Source organism: Hemitrygon akajei, chromosome 14 (genome assembly GCF_048418815.1).
Source record: "Hemitrygon akajei chromosome 14, sHemAka1.3, whole genome shotgun sequence".
Lineage (NCBI taxonomy): Eukaryota > Metazoa > Chordata > Chondrichthyes > Myliobatiformes > Dasyatidae > Hemitrygon > Hemitrygon akajei.
The window spans coordinates 106160818-106180903 of record NC_133137.1 but is presented as its reverse complement, the minus strand read 5'-3'; the positions used below and the strand labels follow the sequence as shown (position 1 = coordinate 106180903).

General features: G+C 39.7%; 1 protein-coding gene across 2 annotated transcripts in view; it reads right to left on the bottom strand.

Annotated features, from left to right (window-relative positions):
• The window catches only part of LOC140738887 (calumenin-like), a 31509-nt gene extending 12317 nt beyond the window's left edge, over positions 1-19192 (bottom strand). Inside the window, exons 1-3 of one of the 2 annotated variants that reach the window (XM_073066880.1) lie at positions 19067-19192; positions 10951-11185; positions 6070-6263 (exon numbers count right to left, since the gene is read on the bottom strand). In XM_073066880.1, the coding sequence (XP_072922981.1) occupies positions 6070-6263; positions 10951-11174 (418 nt within the window). In that variant the 5' untranslated portion in view covers positions 11175-11185; positions 19067-19192. Of the gene's footprint in view, positions 1-5797; positions 5992-6069; positions 6264-10950; positions 11186-19066 lie in introns of both variants that reach the window. The other variant, XM_073066879.1, reaches the window with a different exon arrangement.
• Between the last annotated feature and the right edge of the window lie 894 nt (positions 19193-20086).

The following is a 20086-nucleotide window of genomic DNA, read 5'->3' as shown; positions in this document are numbered from 1 at the left end:
CCGAGGTACTTGGAGGCACATGATAAAATAGGTCACAGCATGGTTTCCCAGGGAAAATCTTGCCTGATAAATCTGTTAGAATTCTTAGTAACAAACAGGATAGACAAAGAAGAATTGGTTGATGTTGTGTACAGTCAGCCCTCCTTATCCGTGAATTCCGCATGCACGAATTCAACCAACCGCGAATCACGAAAACCCAGAAGTGCTCTTCCAGCACTTGTTGTTTGAGCATGTACAGACTTTTTTTTCTTGTCATTATTCCCTAAACAATGCAGTATAACAACCATTTTACATATCATTTACATTGTATTAGGTATTATAAGTAATCTAGAGATAATTTAAAGTATATGGGAGGATGTGCGTGGGTTATCGTGGATCGGGATCGAAAAAAATCGGAAGTTCTCTTACTAAGTAAGTCAGAACAGGTACATCCAGTATTATTTAGCATCAGTTAGTCAAACGTTTGTCTTAGTATATAGTATATATTTTACCTTTCTATGCATATAAAACACTTAAGAACGTATATTTCAGCGCTGGGCTCGGGAACGGAAGTTCTCGGGACTCAGGACAGACCGCTCCTGAGTGCGCTCTCCACCGTGCCGGGCGATGCGTGTGTAGATAATTAAACCACTGCGTTGCTTAGTAATAATTGTAGCTTTCATCGGGGCAGTGCCTTTCTCACTTTATCCTTTAAAATTGTTCCGATCGTTGACCGACGTAGATTAACGCTTTGCGATTGACCGATGGCATTTCACCTCTTTCCGATCGCTTTATTATGTCCACTTTATTTTCAATCGTGTTCGTGATTATGTTCGCGAACAGAAACACTGCGGATTCAGATCTCTGCCACCAAATCCTAATGTCCACCGCACTGAGACAGGTTAAATAAGGTCTGGGCTTCCGCTGGGTCCCAAGGTTGAATAAGGGACTTGACAATCCGTGAATTTTGGTATCTGCGAGGGGTCCCAGAACCAATCCCCCGCGGATAAGGAGGGCCAACTGTACTATGATTTTCAAAAAGCCTTTGACAAGGTGCCACATGAGGCTGCTTAACAAGCTATGAACCCATGGTTCTGGAGGATAGATTCTAGCATGGGTAAAGCAGTGGCTGATTGGCAGGAGGCAAAGAGTGGGAATAATGGGAGCCTTTTCTGATTGGCAGCCATTGAGTAGTGGTGTTACTCTGAGGTCTGTGTTGTTAATGATTTGGACGACGGAATTGATGGCTTTGTTGCGAAGTTTGCAGATATTATGAAGATAGGTGGAGGGGCAGGCAGCTTTGAGGAAGTAGAGGGGCTACAGACAGACTTGGATTGGGAGAATGGGCAAAGTGGCAGATGGAACACAGTGTCGGGAAGTGTATGGTCATGCACTTTCATGGAAGAAATTAGAGTTGACTATTTTCTAAATGTAGGGAATATAGAAAAAAAACTGAGGCACAAAGGGATTGGGAGTCCTTGTGCAGGATTCCCTGAAGGCTAATTTGCAGGTCGAGTCTGTGGTGAGGATGGCAAATGCAATGTTAGCATTCATTTCAAGAGGACTAGAATATAAAGGCAAGGATGTAATGTTGAAGCTTTATAAAGCAGTGGCGAGACCTCATTTGGAGTACTGGGAATAGTTTTTGGCCCCTTATCTTAAAAAGGATGTGTTGAACATAAGAAGTAGCAGGAGTAGGCCATCTGACCCTTCGAGCCTGCTCTACCATTCAAGATCATGGCTGATCTGACCATGGACTCACCTCCACTTACCTGCCTTTTCCCCGTAACTCTTAATTCTCCTAGAATGCAAAAATCTATCCAACCTTGTCTTAAATATTTATTTACTGAGGCAGCCTTCAATGCTACATTAGACAGAGAATTCCACAAATTCACCACTGTTTGGGAAAAGTAGTTCCTTCTCGTCTCCATCCTAAATTTACTCCACCGAATCTTGAGGCTATGCCTCCTAGTTCTAGTCCCACCTACCAGTGGAAATAACTTTCCTGCCTGTACCTTATTTATCTTTCATAATTTTATGAAAGGGTTCAAAGGAGGTTCATAAATGATTCCAGGATGCTTGATGGCTCTGGGCCTTAATTCAGTGGAATTCAGAAAAATGAGGGGTGTCCTAATTGAAACCAATTGAGTGGTGAAAGGCCTTGATAGAGTGGATCTGGAGAGTATAAGACCAGAGGACCCAACCTCAATATAGAGGGGCATACTTTTAGAATGAAGATGAGGAGAAATTGCTTTAGCCAGAGAGTGGTGAATCTGTGATATTCATTGCCACTGGCAGCTGTGGAGCCCAAGTCCACATTAGGTATATTTGAGGCAGAAGTTGATAGATTCTTGATCAGTTAGGGCATGAAGGGATACAGGGGGAAAGGCAGGTGTTTGAGGCTTAGGGATCAGCCATTGAGAGCAGTCTCAATAAGCCAAATGGTCTTATGGTGAGTGAACAAAATTTCAGATCAAATGTTGGATACCAGATAAAGTTCCTTAATCTCTGCTGTCTGTCAAAGCAACTTTTAAACTACTTCTTTGCCTTTGGTCCCACCTAATCATTAGATAATTCCTCAGCTATCTTGTACAGAGAACACCAGAACATCCTTAAAAGAGACGATGTAGTGTTTCTTCACCATCTTATTTGTGTCTTACTATGATTCATTCATTCAAAGGAGTTTTCCCTATTTGTGAAACGTACCTTCAAACCCTACTTACAGGAAGATGCTGGAATCACCTAGGCTAAAAATTGGCCTTGCTTATCAATATCAGGGGAATGGGAAAACAGTGCAATAAACATCCAGATTATCTGATTGCAAATGCTAACAATCCTACAACAAACAAATACATATAGTACAGACTAGCATTTTTACTTCAGTACAGTGTTAATAATTTAGTTTGTTTCATAAACTAAAGTGTTCAAATATTTTTAATATCTTCAACAAGTGATTAATAAAGGGAAATGTTTGTCAGAGATCTAATCCTACAAGAGGTATACAGAAAAATGCCTTTTCATCTGCTCCAAAAGGAGCTTGATCCTCACATTTTGTTTTCTGTTAGATGCCAACCACATCTATGATGAACTGTTTAACACAGCAGTTGAGTAATACAGCACATCAAATTCCACAAACGTGAGGCTCTACATCACTTTCAGGAGTGAGTCACTGACAAGTGAATATCAAGTTGGGAAAAGAACACGTGAATAAACATTTGCAGCATCTACTCACCACTCTTACATATTGATGTCATACTCAAAGGTGCTTCACAAAACTCCACATCCAAAGATAAGCAAATTCAGAGCAGCATGTTCACAAGCCCTTACTTGCTTCATGTGTTACCATCTACACGTCCCTACATGTCTGTAAACTGGCACATTTTTACAAAAGCAAAACACACTGATCCACTGAGTCAGTCACAGGGCCAGAACTCTCCATTTGTTCAAAGATTTCCCTACCTTTCCTGCACCCCCCCCCCCCCAATTGAAACCAGATGTACTAAAAATGATTATTCAAATAACATAACATCCCAACCAAGGGGTTTCAAGCAACTAAGATACAAGACAAATGGTTTACAACATCAATTATAATATGCATAATATTAACCAATACTTGTAATTGGATTCAAAACAATGAGATGGGAAAAATTTGTCCCATTACAGCCAAACAGCATCAACATCAAGCACTGACCAAACTGAATACTCCCTCAACTTGATGCAGCCTTAGCAGCATGACAGACACCAGCTTCGCCTTTATCATTTTGTAATTACTGCATGAAGATAGAATTAGTTTAATGTATTAGAAATCCGCTTTTTGCCAGTTGATTAGGGTGGTCATTCGGAAGGACTCTTCAATAACAAAACAATGTTTTACAATGCATTTCCTTACCTGGTGAATGACTGGATAGTACAGTGCCCTGCAGAGATGTGTGAAAATGATGCATGGAACCAACCTGAAAAATTTGCAATGATTGATTGCACCAAGGATGTAATGTTGAGGTCTCACTTGGATTATTGTGAGCAGGTTTGGACCCGTCATCTTAGAAAGGATATGCTAAAATTGGAGAGGGTTCAAAGGAGGCTTATGAAAATGATTCAAGGGTTGAAAGTGTATGTTGGTACTGAGTCTTTACTCACTAGAATTCAGAAGAATGAGAGGGAATCTCAATGAAACCTAACGAATGTTGATGAGCCTTGATGGAGTGGATGTCTCCCATGGTGGGGGAGTCTAAGGACTAAAGGACACAGCCTCAGAATAGAGGGACGTCCATTTAGAAAGGAGATGTGGAGGAATGTCTTTAGCCAGAGTGTGGTGAATCTGTTGAATTTGATGCCACAGGCAGCTGTGGAGGCGAAGAATTGAATTTGATGCCACAGGCAGCTGTGGAGGCGAAGATGTTGGATATATTTAAGATACAAGTTGATAAGACTCTTGACTAATCAAGACATGAAGAGACACAGGGAAAAGGCAAAAGCTTGGGGCTGAGAGGGAAATGGATCAGCCATGATGAAATGGTGGAGCAGACTCAATGGGTAACATGGCCTAATTCTTGATCCTATATCTTATGAAGCCAAATTCTCTCCATTCAGATTTTTATCCAGCACTTCTGAATTCTGCTTTTGGATCTGTCTTTGCAGCTAATCTTAGTAGTGCAGATGAACCTAACCATTTGCTCCATAAGAATGTTTCTCCTCGTCACTTAATTGTTTTGCCAACTAATATCATTCTATGTCCGCTAGCTTCTGACCTCTGACAATATGAATGGGTTATCTGCCACTTTCAACAAACGATGCACACAAACCCTCAAAGTGTTATTCTTCTGTACCTCTTTTAAAATTGTTTCCTAGTTTACTGTCGCTTGTCATTCTTCCTACCACGATATAAAACATTGCATTTCACAGCTTTAAAATGTCACATATCCACCTGTTCTAAAGTCTATGAATATCTTCCACACACTTTATTACACCTTTACGTTGAGTGCCCCATACGCCAACACACTAAAGTTGCTGTAAGGACCGATTCAAAGCAGCATTCTGAAGTGTTGAAAGGAGGGAAATTTCTAATTTGGGGAGAGGGTAACTAATTACTTAAAGTATTGGACTTGACAGGGTGAATGGCTTCTTACCCTGCAATTCTTCCTTCACACCATCTCCTATATACACGTTTTACATACAGTTTTCTAATAGCTACAAAAATTCATCTGTTTATTTGGACATTAGAGAAGAATAACATCAGTCAGCCTAACAAAGGTCAGGAATGAACTGTCTCTCCCTCACTCCCAATATGAATGCAATCTAAAATTCAATCCTCCCAAAAGTTAATGAATACTGCAGCCTCATATCCAAGGAGGATGTTCGGCACAAGCTCCAATAGCTAGTGAATGGAAGCAAGGTATGGATCAGCCATAATCTAAATGGATGGTGGAACAGGATCAACAACCTACTTATTCTTATGCCCATAGTCAAGCAGCCAACTAAATCAAAGAACTTGTATACAAGTAAAATAGTCACTTGGTTTAGGTAGAGGAGGGAATAAAGATAAAAGAAACCCAAGGATAAAGCTGTACATTTAAAGAGCAGTACGGGTTCAAATGAGACGATAATTCTGATGGATATTAACTTCTACTGCCAAACTACCCACTCCTGTCAGAATTAGTGAAGCCGAAGTCTCTAACATGCAAAGAGCAAAGGAATTCTTACTGAATCATTTGCTCAGTATGGTAGGTCAACACCATAATTCCACCATCCGTTTTACAGCCATCAATCCTCGTCCCGCAATTTTTGCATGCTGCTCATTGTCCTGCCTGCTGCTCCTTACCCAGGTAGTAGCCGTACGTTACATTTCTGTACTCCTCCCAGGAAACAAGCCCATCCTGGTTAGTGTCGAAATCTGGCCACTGGCGCCCAACATTCTCGAAGATGTACCTCTTCTGAGCCCGCTTTATCCAGGCCTTCAGCTCTGCCTCCGTGACAAATCCGTCCTTATCCTCATCTATTTTATCTACTATCATTCTATAAATAGAGAGACAAAAAATGTGTAGATGACAGGGTCAGACTCTGGACCTTGAAGGGTTTTCAAAATTAACCTACCCAACAGGGACCCATAGGTCGCATTTTTGTACTCTTCCCAGCTCACGAGACCATCGTCGTCTAGATCATGACCCTTCAACTGGCGTTCAGCATCCTCGTAAATCCAACGCTTTTGAGAAAGTTTAATCCAATTCTTAAGTTCCTCCTCTGTAACAAACCCATTCTTGTCTCCATCGATTTTATCTACAATTTTTCTGTTGGGAGAGTCAGAAAATCCGGGAGAATTAGGATAGAAGCTTGGAGAAGCTGATCAAGAGGCACTTTTACAGGGAATCCCAGAAACAAAGCATCAGATTTGTATACCACTCTTGTTCTTAGAGACCTCAAATAACAGGTAAATAATAGAAAATTAATTTATGAATTTTAAGACCACATCGTGGTATTGTGCATCTAGTAGACCAACAGTTTTATACTTAGAGTGCTACCAAAAGCAGTTCTCTACATTTCGGAGCACTAGTGTAAAACTAATATAAAAGTGCCTTTGATGAAAGCAATTAGTTTTTTTTCCAAATTAAGTGGCCATTTAGGAAACAACTGGTATCATAGGGAAAATAATAGCTGCAATTGCAAAGGTTGTTAGTACCATTAGGTTTCTAAACCAATCCCCTCTCCTTACCAACAAACTTCTGTCCCAAAATGGCCCAGTCCTGCATCTGAAGGACTCCTGTGAAGCAGACCTTCATTAAGAGTCTAACCACTTGGGCATTGTGGGGAAAGAAAGGTGGGCCAAAACTATGTGCAATCCAAATCTTATCCAAAACAGATTCCAGTGTACTAGATAAACTGCATGGAAACTAACCTCAGCACACAGATCATCTGGATATACAAGTTGCTCAACTTGGCATTAATTAATGAGTGCAAACCAGAGACCAACTAAATCTTCCTAATCTTTATATTTGATTGAAGTAAGGGAACCTACCTAATGTATTGTTATTCTTTCATACATAGAACCAAAGTTCAAATCCAACCACTCGATTGAAAAAAATCTGATCATCAAATAGTGAGAGATGGAACCGCTTTAATTTGCATCAAAATAAACAGATTTTCATCAACTAAAGTAAACCTTTGTTAATGCAAGGAAAATATGCTTTAGGGTTAGGGTTGGAAGGTCAGAAATGGACATTAGTGAGTATTTCAGACAATGTCCCAAGGGATAGGGAAGCTGCAAAAACCTGGACACACAAAAGGTTTTCTTGGGCAGACACAAGGTAAACTAATGAGAACTTGAATAAAACTGTTGTAACTGCCAAAAAGTGTAGAACAAGACTGTGCTCTGCAAGGTAGTAAATAAAACCAACTCAGAATGTTAGTATGTCAGCTAACAAAAACAAAGAGTTTCTAACAAACATGGAGACTAGAAAGCTATCCACTGAATTAACATGCAGATTAGACTTGCTTCCAGACTCACCAGAAAAGAAATTCCACCCCACACTCTGGGTCACACACACACAATTCAGATGCAGCAAAATATTTTGTATGCCTACCCCCAATATCCAAGTAGCTTTTCTGCATATTGTACAATGAATATTTAAATTGTTTTCATAGCCATGCTGCAATATAAGAGCAGGATTAGCATGGTTAGTAAATAGAGGAAGCAATTGAAGAAAGGACACTCTGGGCCCAGAACAGTAGTTAAAGAGAAAATGATGAGAAGGAAAGAAATTAATTAAATCTTGAAGATAATAAATCACATTAAGCAGAGACATTCCACAGAATTACAGAAGTTTGCGAAGACAACACAACTCTATAACCTCCAGACTACAGCTTCCTGCTGGGAAGAAGAAATCACAAAGAAAACATCATCCTGCAGCCAATTAATCATTAAAAAGTGGTTGTGTGTTGAGTACCCACCTAGCTGCAGTTTGATTAAGAAATAAACACATTTAGTCTGGGATTACAGCATTGTTTGTTTGTAAAATTTCTTCTACCAATTTTCTTTTTATTAAGGAATTATAGTAAATGGTTTCATATTAAAGCTGTCAAATCTCCATTATAATTCAGCATATTTTGTATTTTGATTAAATTTCTAATACGTATCTCAGGTAAATAAAGCCTGTGCTGGCCGGAGTGCTAAATGGGTCAGAGGATATGGCTTAGGGAGACAAACATTTCAGAGAACAGTAGCATCAGCAATCAAAATCACCTGAAATTAAAGGCTACAGCCATCTTACCTAGAGAAGAAAAAAAGTTGGTAATCAAAATGGCAGTCAAACAGTTAGGATTCATCCCAATTTTCATAAGATCACAAGACATAGGAGCAGAATTGGGTCATTCGGCCCATTGAGCCTGCTCCTCCATTCCATCATGGCTGATCCTGGATCCCACTCAACCCCATAACCTGCCTTCTCACCATATCCTCTGATGCCCTGACCAATCAGTAAATGATCAACTTCCACCTTAAATATACCCACAGACTTGGCCTCCACCACAGTCTGTGGCAGAGCATTCCACAGATTCACTACTCTTTAGCTAAAAGAATTCCTTGTAACCTCTGTTTTAACCTCAATTTTGAGGCTGTTCCCTCCAGTTTTGGATACCCCACCATAGGAAACATCCTCTCCACATCCACCCTATCTAGTCCTTTCAACATTCAGCAGGTTTCAATGAGATCGTCCCCCTCCCCTGCATTCTTCTAAATTCCAGTGAGTACAGGCCTAAAGCTGCCAAATGCTCTGCATATGTTAACCCCTTCATTCCCAGAATCATCCTCATGAACCTCCTCTGGCCTCTCCAATGACAACACATCCTTTCTGAGATATGGGGTCCAAAACTGTTGATAATACTCTCAATGCACCTTGACTAGGGTCTTATAAAGACTTAGCATTATCTGCTTACTTTTATATTCTAGTCCCCTTAATATACCAACATTGAATTTGCCTACTTTACCACAGACTCAACCTATAAATTACCCTTCTAGGAGTCTCGCAGAAGGACTCCTGAGCACCTGATATTTGAACATTCTCTTCATTTAGATAATAGTCTGCACTATTGTTCCTTTTACCAAAATGCATCATCATACATTTCCCAACTCTGTATTCCATCTACCACATTTTTTTGCCCATTCTTCCAATTTGTCCAAGTCCTGCTGCAATTGCATTGCTTCCTCAGCACTACCTACCCCTCCACCTATCTTCATATCATCCGTAAACTTTGCCACAAAGCCATTATCCAAATCATTGGCAAACAATGTGAAAATTACCGGTCCAATACCGCCTCTGGGGAACACCACTTGTCACTCTCAGCCAACCAGAAAAGGCCCCCTGCCTGTTAGCCATTCCACTATCCATGCTAGTATCTTTCCTGTAAATGCCATAGGATTTTATGTTAAGCAGCCTCATCAAACGTCTTCTGAAAATCCAAGTAAATGACATCCACTGCCTCTCCTTTGAATACCATGCTTGTTACTTCCTCGAAGAACTCCGTCAGATTTGTCAGGCAAGAGTTCCCTTTACAAAAATCATGCTGATTTTGACTTATTTTATTAATAGTCTCTAAGTACCCCCAACACCCTCATCCTTAATAATAAATTCCAACACACCCAACCACTGGGGTCAGGCTAACTGGCCTATAATTTTCCTTCTTTTGCCTTCCTCCCTTCTTAAAAAGTGGAGTGACATTTGCAATTCAACAACCTCACTCAGGACTCTGTGATGAAGTCCACATGACTTATCTCCTTAAGACCTTTGAGTTTGCCTAGCACTTTTTCCTTGATAATAGCAATGACACTCACTCCTACTTCCTGACACTCACAGACCTCTGGCACACTGCTAGTGTCTTCCACAGTGAAGATAGATGCAAAGCACCCATTAAGTTCATCTTCCATTTTTTTGCCCCCATTACTACCTCACCAACATCATTTTCCAATGGTTCAATATCAACTACCACCTCCCTTTTACTCTTTATATCCTGTTTTATATTATTTATATTATTGGCTAGTCTGCCCTCATATTTCATCTTTTCCCTTCTCAAGACTTTTTTAGTTGCTTTTTGTTGGATTTTAAAAGCTTCCCACTCACTTTTGCAACCTTGTATACGCTTTCCTTGGCTTTTATGCAGTCCTTAACTTACTTTGTCAGCCATGGTTGTCATTTGAGAATGACTCCCTCTGCAAGCCCTCTCTGCTCTGCCGTCACTCCCACCAGCATCCTCTTTGAAACATAGAAACCCTACAGCACAATACAGGCCCTTCAGCCCACAATGCTGTGCTGAACATGTACTTACTTTAGAAATTACCAGGGGTTACCCATAGCACTCTATTCTTCTAAGCTCCAAGTACCTATCCAGGAGTATCTCAAAAGACCCTATCATATCTGCCTCCACCACCGTCACCAGCAGCCCATTCCATCATTATCTGTGTAAAAGTCTTCCCTGACATCTCCTCTGTACCTTCTTCCAAGCACCTTAAAACTGTGCCCTCTTGTGCTAGCCATTTCAGACCTGGGAAATAGCCTCTCGGTATCCACACAATCAATGCCTCCTTCATAATCATAAACATTCAGGCAATACTTGTAACTATCTAATTTGAAAACCCTTCTGGTGTATAATTCTCAAAACTCAAGAGTTAACAATTTTGCCAGAAATGGTTAAACACTTGATTGTATCATTTAATGATTTACCAAACCTTAACGTTATGGCATACAACTTCAATTGGGGAGGGGGAGGGCGAAGAAGTACATGGCATTAACTGATGGTTATAGAATGGAACTCATGTCCTAGATCCCCAAGTACTGAGCTACGCAGATACTAATTCAGTATCAACATCTTGTACCTTTCAAATGATGTAAAATAATTCTGATCAGTAACACAGAAATACATACAGCTCCAGCATTTCTAACATAACCTATTAAAGCCGAGCATTTTTTGACTGGTTCTTACACCCACCCAAGCCTCTCTTTGCTCTCCTCAGGAGTGAGCTGGTCAAATGTCTTTGCGTCTTCAGCTCCAAGGAAAGCATCGTGGTCATAGTCGAAGTTCTCTGTGTCATCATGTACTTTGTCACTCAGTTCCTTATCATGGAAGGTCCGATCCTTCTTCTCGGTGGGTTTACTCAGAGCATAAATGCCGCACATGGTAAGGTACAAAACCAGCTTTGTCAAACCCATCATGACTAGTCTTTCTAAAAGAAGAAAGGAAACAAAATTAAGTATGAGAATAATGTACAACTGAGAGATATTCTAAACAGTGTAATCTGATTAATTGGGCTGTTGGTTAATCGTGGCAGCTGCTTATTTGGGTCAACTCTTAAAGAACAAAAATGAATTGAGAAAATAGCTAGGATTCCTTTCATTTATTTAAGGCACTATGCTGCTGTAATGTTAAAATTGTACAAGGCATTGGTAAGGCCAAATTTGGAATATTGTGTATAGTTCTGGTCACCGAATTATAGGAAAGATATCAATAAATTAGAGAGAGTGCAGAGACGATTTACTAGGATGTTACCTGGGTTTCAGCACTTAAGTTACAGAGAAAGGTTGAACAAGTTAGGTCTCTATTCATTGGAGCGTAGAAGGTTGAGGGGGGATTTGATCGAGGTATTTAAAATTTTGAGAGGGATAGATAGAGTTGACGTGAATAGGCTGTTTCCATTGAGAGTAGGGGAGATTCAAACGAGAGGACATGATTTGAGAGTTAGGGGGCAAAAGTTTAAGGGAAACATGAGGGGGTATTTCTTTACTCAGAGAGTGATAGCTGTGTGGAATGAGCTTCCTGTAGAAGTAGTAGAGGCCAGTTCAGCTGTGTCATTTAAGGTAAAATTGGATAGGTATATGGACAGGAAAGGAGTGGAGGGTTATGGGCTGGAGTGCGGGTAGGTGGGACTAGGGACTAGGAGGGCCGGAATGGCCTGTTTCCGTGCTGTGATTGTTATATGGTATATGGTTAATTGGAGCAGGAGACTAATGCTGATCAATTTCTAACTAGCGTCATTTTGTGTGCACTTGCGTGGCTGTTAAATGTGTTTCGAGTGAACAGTTGTTTTTTTTAAAAAAAAAAGTGTCAGTTGCATGTTTGTGTTTTAAAAAAAAACAGCCATTTTATGTAATTGATAAGTGTTTTTTCCTTACTGCAGATTCAAGCATTCAAGTTTAGAGATGCCACAAATGGCCTTGAGTGAAAATGAAATAATTTCACTACTTCAATGTTAGGAAACCTGAAGAATTTGAAGGATGTAGTCATCAACCATATTGTATGAAGGCAGTCCATAATCTGTACTAGGTTTTTTTCATTTACAGTCAAAAGAATGAGATAGATAAATTCCTCCCTTGATAAGAATTAGGAACTAATACAGTTTTTTAGTACTGTAGTAGTATTGGTTGTGTTTTAATTTGTTACTCAGTGTCTTTTTAATATATTTTTAGCTTTTTCCATGAAACTTCAGATAATTGGGGCTGCAGCTTAATTAAGCCAAAGGGCTCTGGTCCTGATGTTTTCCAATTAACATGAATCCACTACATTGTAAAGATCATAGTATGTTTGAAATTCAAAGCCAAGCATCAAGCTTAGTTCAACTTTTATCTTGCAGTTTAATTCTCTTCTCCATGCTTGTTCATTTGCTAGTCATGTGGTCAGACATCCCATTCCAGTCAGTGGTCTTCTAGCTAGCTACACAGAATAATTTTCTAGAAATAATTGTGACTCATCATTCTCACCTAGAAACAAATACTTACTGGTCAGAGTGTGATAAATGAAAGACAGGAAGTACTGTTGCAGCTTTAAAAAACTTCTTGACCACATTTGAAGAGCGCAGTTCTTGTTGCAACATTTTAGGAAGGACATGAAGGCTTTGGAGAGGGTGCAGATGAGGTTCATCAGGACATTGCTTGGATTATCATTTATTAGCAATTAAGGAGAGGCTGGATAAATTGGGATTGATTTCTCTGGAGTGCTGGAGACTGAGAGGTGGTTTGAGAGAAGTTAATTAAATGAAAGATAGACAGAAAGTCTTTGCCCCCAGAGTGGAAGTATAAATACTAGAGGGTATAGATTTAGGTTGAAGGGGAATGTTTCAAGGTAATTTATGTTGGCTGTTTTTATTTAAAGCCACAGAATAGTAGGTGCTTGGAATATATTCAGCAAAATGGAGGAAGCAAATATGACAGCAATGTTTAAACATACACATGAATAGGCAGGAAATTAGAGGACACAGGCAGACAGATGTTTAAATTGGCATCATGTCTGGCAAAAAGATCTTGCAAGGCCTTTTCTCGAGCTGAACTGTTGCATGTTCTATGAAACCAATTGAAACATCTATTGCAAACACTCACTGTTTTTTATTCATTAACGAAGTTGGTCACTAGGATAGTAAGGTTTTCTGGTATATCACCACAGGTTCCAAATACTGTAGGTTAACTAGTGTTTGACTAGTGATAAATAGCTATCACTAAGATGTAGGTTGCATCTGGAACTTCCAGTTGGCAGACAATTTCCCTCCACACCACACTGACATATTGGGAAATCATGTACGTGGCAAGTTACAGCAGTGCTTTGCCTTTGCCTTCTGCCGGGTGAGTTTTTTAAGAGATCACCAGCTCTTAACCCAGCACAGATGGAGAGCATGCAAGGGAGCCAGCCGGATTCAAACTTGCGACCTCTCGCCCCGAAGTTCAGCGCTGAGCAAATCTGTAGGCCTGGAGATGAATAGGTCCCCTGGTCCTGACTGAACGCATCCCAGGGTACTAAAAGAAACGGCAGAAGTTATAGAGAAGCTTTGGTGATAATTTACCAAAATTCTCTGGACTCTGGGCAGGACCCAGTGGATTGGAAGACTGCAAATGCCATGTTACTGTTCAAAAAATGATGTAGACAAAAGGGAGGTAACTATAGGCCAGTTAGTTAACATCTGTAGTTGGGAAAATGCTTGAAGCTATCATTAAAGAAGAAATAGAGGCATCTGGAAAGAAATGGATCCATCAGGCAAGCTACGGGGAAAAGGCAGGCAGGTAGGTAGCTGGGAATGAGTTCATGGCCAGATCAGCCACGATCTTATTGAATGGTGGAGCAGGATTGGTGGGCCAGATGGCCTACTTTTACTCCCGTTTCTTATCAAATCTCAATCAGCCAACTGTACAGGTGCAAGATTAGATGTCCTGTCTTTTAGAAGAGGAGGGGCAGAGATCTGTCTGCTCTGATGTTTTTTAAGACCAGGTAGCACTGCTTTGAGTTAGGCAGGTGGGGCTAGGCAAAGATTTTCCAGATACAAATTTAAGTTTCTTGTGACATGAAAGGCTTTCCAAATCTTTTCTTGCTAATCTTGAGAAATACATTCTAAGTTTCCTAATTACATTGGTTTAAAAAAATTCTAACCACAGTAATCTATATGTAAATCTTAATTTTACAGTTAAAAATAAAAATTACACCTCCATAAAAGCTAACATAATCAGACCATAAAGATGTTTCCTCATTGCCTTAGTTCCTCATTAAGTGATGAAAGTTGAAGTACAGTAAAAGCACTAACCATTAAGTTTCTCAACTTGATAGTTGCAGGAGACAATATTCAAATAGTCATATTCCAAAAAGAAACCTTCACTTGTAATAATTCCTCAACTTTTGTAGAGTGCAGCAAAACCTGTACTTAACTGCAGATCAACTTTGCCAGAAACTCAACACAACAATCTACACCATTATTGCCAAATACAGGCATGTACATAGCCACTTTACTCAAATCTTTCCAGTCAATATAATATCCGTTATTGCAGATTACTAACTACACCAATCTTTGTATACAAAATTTGATTGTTCATTATCAATCTCCACTTCTTTTTGTAAACCTACATCATCTCAGCCTCAACCAGATGTTTCTAACATGAAGAAATGTTTCTTCAGTTTGCATCACCTGGGTTTCCAGGATCCCTGCCAGTTACATACAGCACTTCCAGTGTTACACTTACTTTACTCCTCACAATAAGATTCTCAAATATATGTTTACTCCACTGCACTCTATAAAGCAAGTACGCATGTTGCTCTAGACGCCTAAAAAACATCCTTAACATAACTTTTCTAAACTGTAACAAACATCCCATTGGTTTTAGGGTTATAAAAAGCAACCTATATAAAACTGTTCTATTGATTATAAATTATCATAATTACCATAATTGCACATTTAGAGACGTAACGCAAAAATTTTTACTCATCTATGTGAAGGATGCAAGAAATAAAGTCAATTCAATTCAACTGTTCACTGATAAGCTGAGCAAAGATGACCACACATATCTTAGCTCTCCTGAATAAGAATTTGATACCAAAACACATAATTAACATAACTAAAGTCTCTATCCCTTTAATAAATACAAATGAGTCTCCAGCTACCAATTTTTCCCAAATGTCACTTCATTCTGAAAAGTACTGCAGCATTTGCTTAAATTTATTGAACAAGCACCAAAAAAAAGTTAATTCACAGAGATGAAAGTGCAATGTTTAACTCTTAATATAATTATTGGACTTACACTTGCTAGTTTAAAGTTTAACCACCATGTTTATCCTCAAATTTCAACTTCAAAGTTATTCAGTATAACAAAGTGCACAATGCCTTGCAGATTTTTTAAAATCATTTTGCTGTTTTTCACTGCTCAAGTGGCTAAAACATCTATCATTATTTTACCAGGAATAGTGAAGTAACAGCTCCCCCCCCCCCCCAAAAGAAACCTTTGAGGTTTCCTATTACCAGCAATCTCTCTTTAAAATGCCATGATGTCATGAACTATTAAAAGAGCTTATCTACACTTCAGCAGTTTCTAACATGGCCAATTCCATCTAGATCCCATCTTCTGTGACAAACCATAGAGCAACAATTAATGAAACTTGCACAAACTTAACAAGTGTTAACATAATTCAGAAGATGTGTAAGCGTAGAGTTAAATTATAAATCAAAGGGGAAGGTCCAAAATCCTGCACCTCATTTTCAAGATGCAATTTCAAGTGTATATTTGAAAAATATACACAAAATGAAATCACACTACACTTCCACACAAAAAAGTCTGTTAAAGAGGGACAACTGTGTACACAAAAAGATCGGCTTTCCTTTAAAGGCGAGAGAAGCGAACTCATGTTCTTAATGCCATTTCACCACTTTCCATACCCCTGAAGGGATCAAAATGTGACACTGAGAAATGACATTTTCATTATGAAATGAGCCTAATCAAGTTCAATGCATGTGTCAGTATCAATTATCACAACCAGACATGGCACTGCACAAGCATGACAATGTAAATGCACACTTTACATTAATCCAAGCTATTTCTTTCTCCAATTACTACAGCCTTCCTGAGATCAGCACTCAATGAAGTCTGATCTTAGTGATCTCCACACTGGTAGCAAATCATTTAAAACACATTTCCAATCTTCTACAGCAAAATAGCAAAATGACCACAGCACATGAATGCATCACAAAAATCAATTAATTCTGAATCATCCATACGCAAAAGCAAGTAAACTAGGAATGCTAAACACAAACAAGAGAAAAATCTGCAGATGCTGGAAATCCAAGCAACACACACAAAATGCTGGAGGAACTCAGCAGGCCAGGTATTATCTATGGAAAAAAGTACAGTCGATGATTCAGGTTGAAACCCTTCAGCAGGACTGGGAACGCTCTTCACTATCCGTGTTGGCTAAACTACTTCACACAACCTACAAATCCCTTGGGCACACAAATCTTCACATGCAGAAACTATAGAACATTACATTAATTTGTTTAAATAATACAAGACCTTAAAAAATCAAAATAAAATTGTTCAGAAGGCAAAAATTTGAACCTGGGGAATTACCATTTTTGACATCTCATTGGACTATTGCTGCTATAAACTTAACAGGAAAATTCAAATGCATTTCGACACTATGTCTTTGAATGTAGAACAGTACAGCATAGGAACAGGCCATTCAGCCCACAATGTTTAGCTGAACCAATTAATTTAGCAATCAAATGCCCAACCTCTGCCTACATAATGTCTAAAGCTTTAAATTTCCTGACCATCAAAGAGCCTTTTGTACATCCCTATCATATTTGTCTCCACCACCATCTCAGTCAGTACACTCCAGGCGTCTACCACTGTGTATATATTAAAAAAACTTGCCTCAGGCATTTCCTTTAACCTTATCCCTTCTGCTCCAGAGAAAACAACCCAAATTTGCCCAGCCACTCCTTATAGCAAGTCTTCTATTCCAGGCACCACCTTGGTAAACCTCCTCATCATCCTCTCTAAATTCTCAACATCCTTCCTATGATGATGGGGCCATCTGAACTAAAAGAAACATTCCAGATGCAGCCTAACCAGATTTATAAAGTTGCATCATAATTTCCTTACTAATAAAGGTAAGCATACCAAACGCCATCTTCACATTTCCTATCAAACTGTGTAGCCACTTTCAGGGAGCTATGGATTTGTACCCCAAAATCCCTCTGCTCATCGACACCGTTAAGGTCTGGCCATTAACAGTGTACTGTCACTTTACATTCCCTGCATTGAGTCTCCTTTCATCATTACTGTGCCTGACTTTACCCTCCTTGCTGAGCTTTAAGAGCTAGCCGCAGTGCTACTGTGCACTGATAGACCATTTCCCACAGCCATCAAAAGTATCAAAATGAGTATACATGATACTGAGACCAATGGCCGCAGGGGAACCCTAGACAGATGCCTAATTCAGAATTAGAATCAGGTTTATCATCACCAGCATGTGACATGAAATTCTGTTAACTTAGCAGCAGTTCAATGCAATACATAATCTAGAAAAAATTAAAATAAAACACAACCATAATAAACAAGTAAATCAATTATGTATATTGAATAGATTTTAAAATGTGCAAAAACAGAAATACTGTATATTAAAAAAAGTGAGGTAGTGTTCATGGGTTCAATATCCATTTAGGAATCGGATGGCAGAGGGGAAGAAGCTATTCCTGAATCACTGAGTGTGTGCCTTCAGGCTTCTGTACCTCTTACCTGATGGTAACTGTGAGAAAAGGGCACGCCCTGGGTGCTGGAGGTCCTTAATAATGGCCGCTGCCTTTCTGAGACACCACTCCCTAAAGCTGTCCTGCGTACTTTGTAGGCTAGTGCCCAAGGTGGAGCTGACTAAATTTACAACCTTCTACAGCTTTCCTAATGGTCATTCATCTATCTGCAGCTTGGACATGATCACTTCAGCAAAGTCTCATCCCTGAAACCCTCAGCTTTCCAGATGATCATGGATCTCTCCAGAACCATTTCCTGTTCCTTGACCCAATTTGTCAGGAGCTCCAAGTGCACTTTCCATAGAAGTAGTCATCAGGGAGGAGAAACATTCCACTGCCCTACCATCCTGCCTACTCTGAATCAAGGACTAAGGATGAACTACGAAATAAAACCCAAATCATGTTCTCTTTGGTGTTTGAAATCTGATGTTGCAACCTTGACAGTCTTGACTCAGTAGAACGTTCTAGGTTCTAATCCCAAGTCAGAACCTCAGCAGCTACCTCAGATGCTGAGACAATGTTGTATCATATTTTAACCAAGAAACTAAACCAGGATCATATTTGCTTTGAGGGATACATACCACAAGTTGTGATCCCCCAATAGGTTTGCCAACATTTACCCCTCCATAATAGATCATTTAATTTTTTTTTGATGGTTGAATTTTATCTGTAGACAAACTAGCTGGTGCTTCTATCCACCTCAGACACAATAAAGTATTAAAATTAAAATCGAAGTATTAAGTTCTCCCCACAATAATGAAAAAAAGAGCACATTCTTTGGTATAAACCCAAATTAGTAACAAAAATAAACTCCCTGTCGAATATGCTTCTATTTCACCTGGAACGATGGGGACCAAATGTGAACATATTCAACAGATAATGGTTGCCCAGTGACTTCATAGAAGATGGTCTATTAACCTAAAATATATTAAACAAACTGGGTTGATATGACAACTCTTCATCGTTCAAAAACAAATCACCGCTACGCAAATTAACATCTCTTTTCTCCCGTAAGTCGCCCATTGTAAAAGAACATTTAATTCAAATACCCACCTCTTCTCACTTCTTAAGCCTCCTCCACTCACTCTCAGAGGGTCTACCGGAAATAGCCCACTCCTGCATTCAGACGGAAATAGCTCCCCCGTTGCAACCAATCACCGGTCGCTTCCAGAATTCCCGCCTCACCGTTGCCTTCACATTTGCCGTTTCTCATTGGTTCGTTAGTGCGCGAGATATCATTGGTCCCAAACCGCCACGTCGCGCGCCCCGTTGTCTTGTTCTCACTCGCTACGTTGTCCAACCGGACGTGATGACGTCAGTAGAACCGTCTGCTTGTTAAACCTGCGTGTGGTCGACGTTTATAACTTTATCTGATCCCGTTAGTATTCTGTTATTTACGGACTCTGACTCTTCCTGAGCAGTTTATTTATCATCTCCTATCATTTAGCGCAACGTCTTATCCACTGGCTTTTCCTCTTCTGTGTCCCTCCTATTTTGACTACTGCAATTACCAACCTATCTCAATTTTATCTCAAGAAATCTCCAAACATTTCTCAGCAATTCTTTTTCCGTTTCATTTAATCAATGTTTTCTCAGGGGGCTGTCTTAGAAAATCAGGAAATATGAGCGTAATTGAGCTATCCTACTGCTCAGCATGGTTTGTTAATCAATGAGATTATAGTAGTTCTGCAAGAATGTCGATCTCTCCTGGTAAACAACACTCCCCTCCCCCAGTCTGCCATTTCACTTCTTCCCACCTGCCTATCACCTCTCCCCGTTCTTTTCTCCTATGGTCTACTCTCCTCTCCTATTAGATTCCTTCTTCTCCAGCCCTTTACCTTTCCTACCCACCTGGTTTCACCTATCACCTTCCAACTAGCCTCTTCCCCCTCCCCCCCCCCCCCACCTATTTATTCGGACATCTCCTTTCCCTCTCAGTCCTGAAGAAGGATCTCAGCCCTAACTTGACTGTTTATTCCTTTTCATAGCTGCTGCCTGATCTGCTGAGTTCCTCCAGCATTTTGTGTGTGTAGTTTTGGATTTTCTGTACATATATATATATAGCCCCTACCG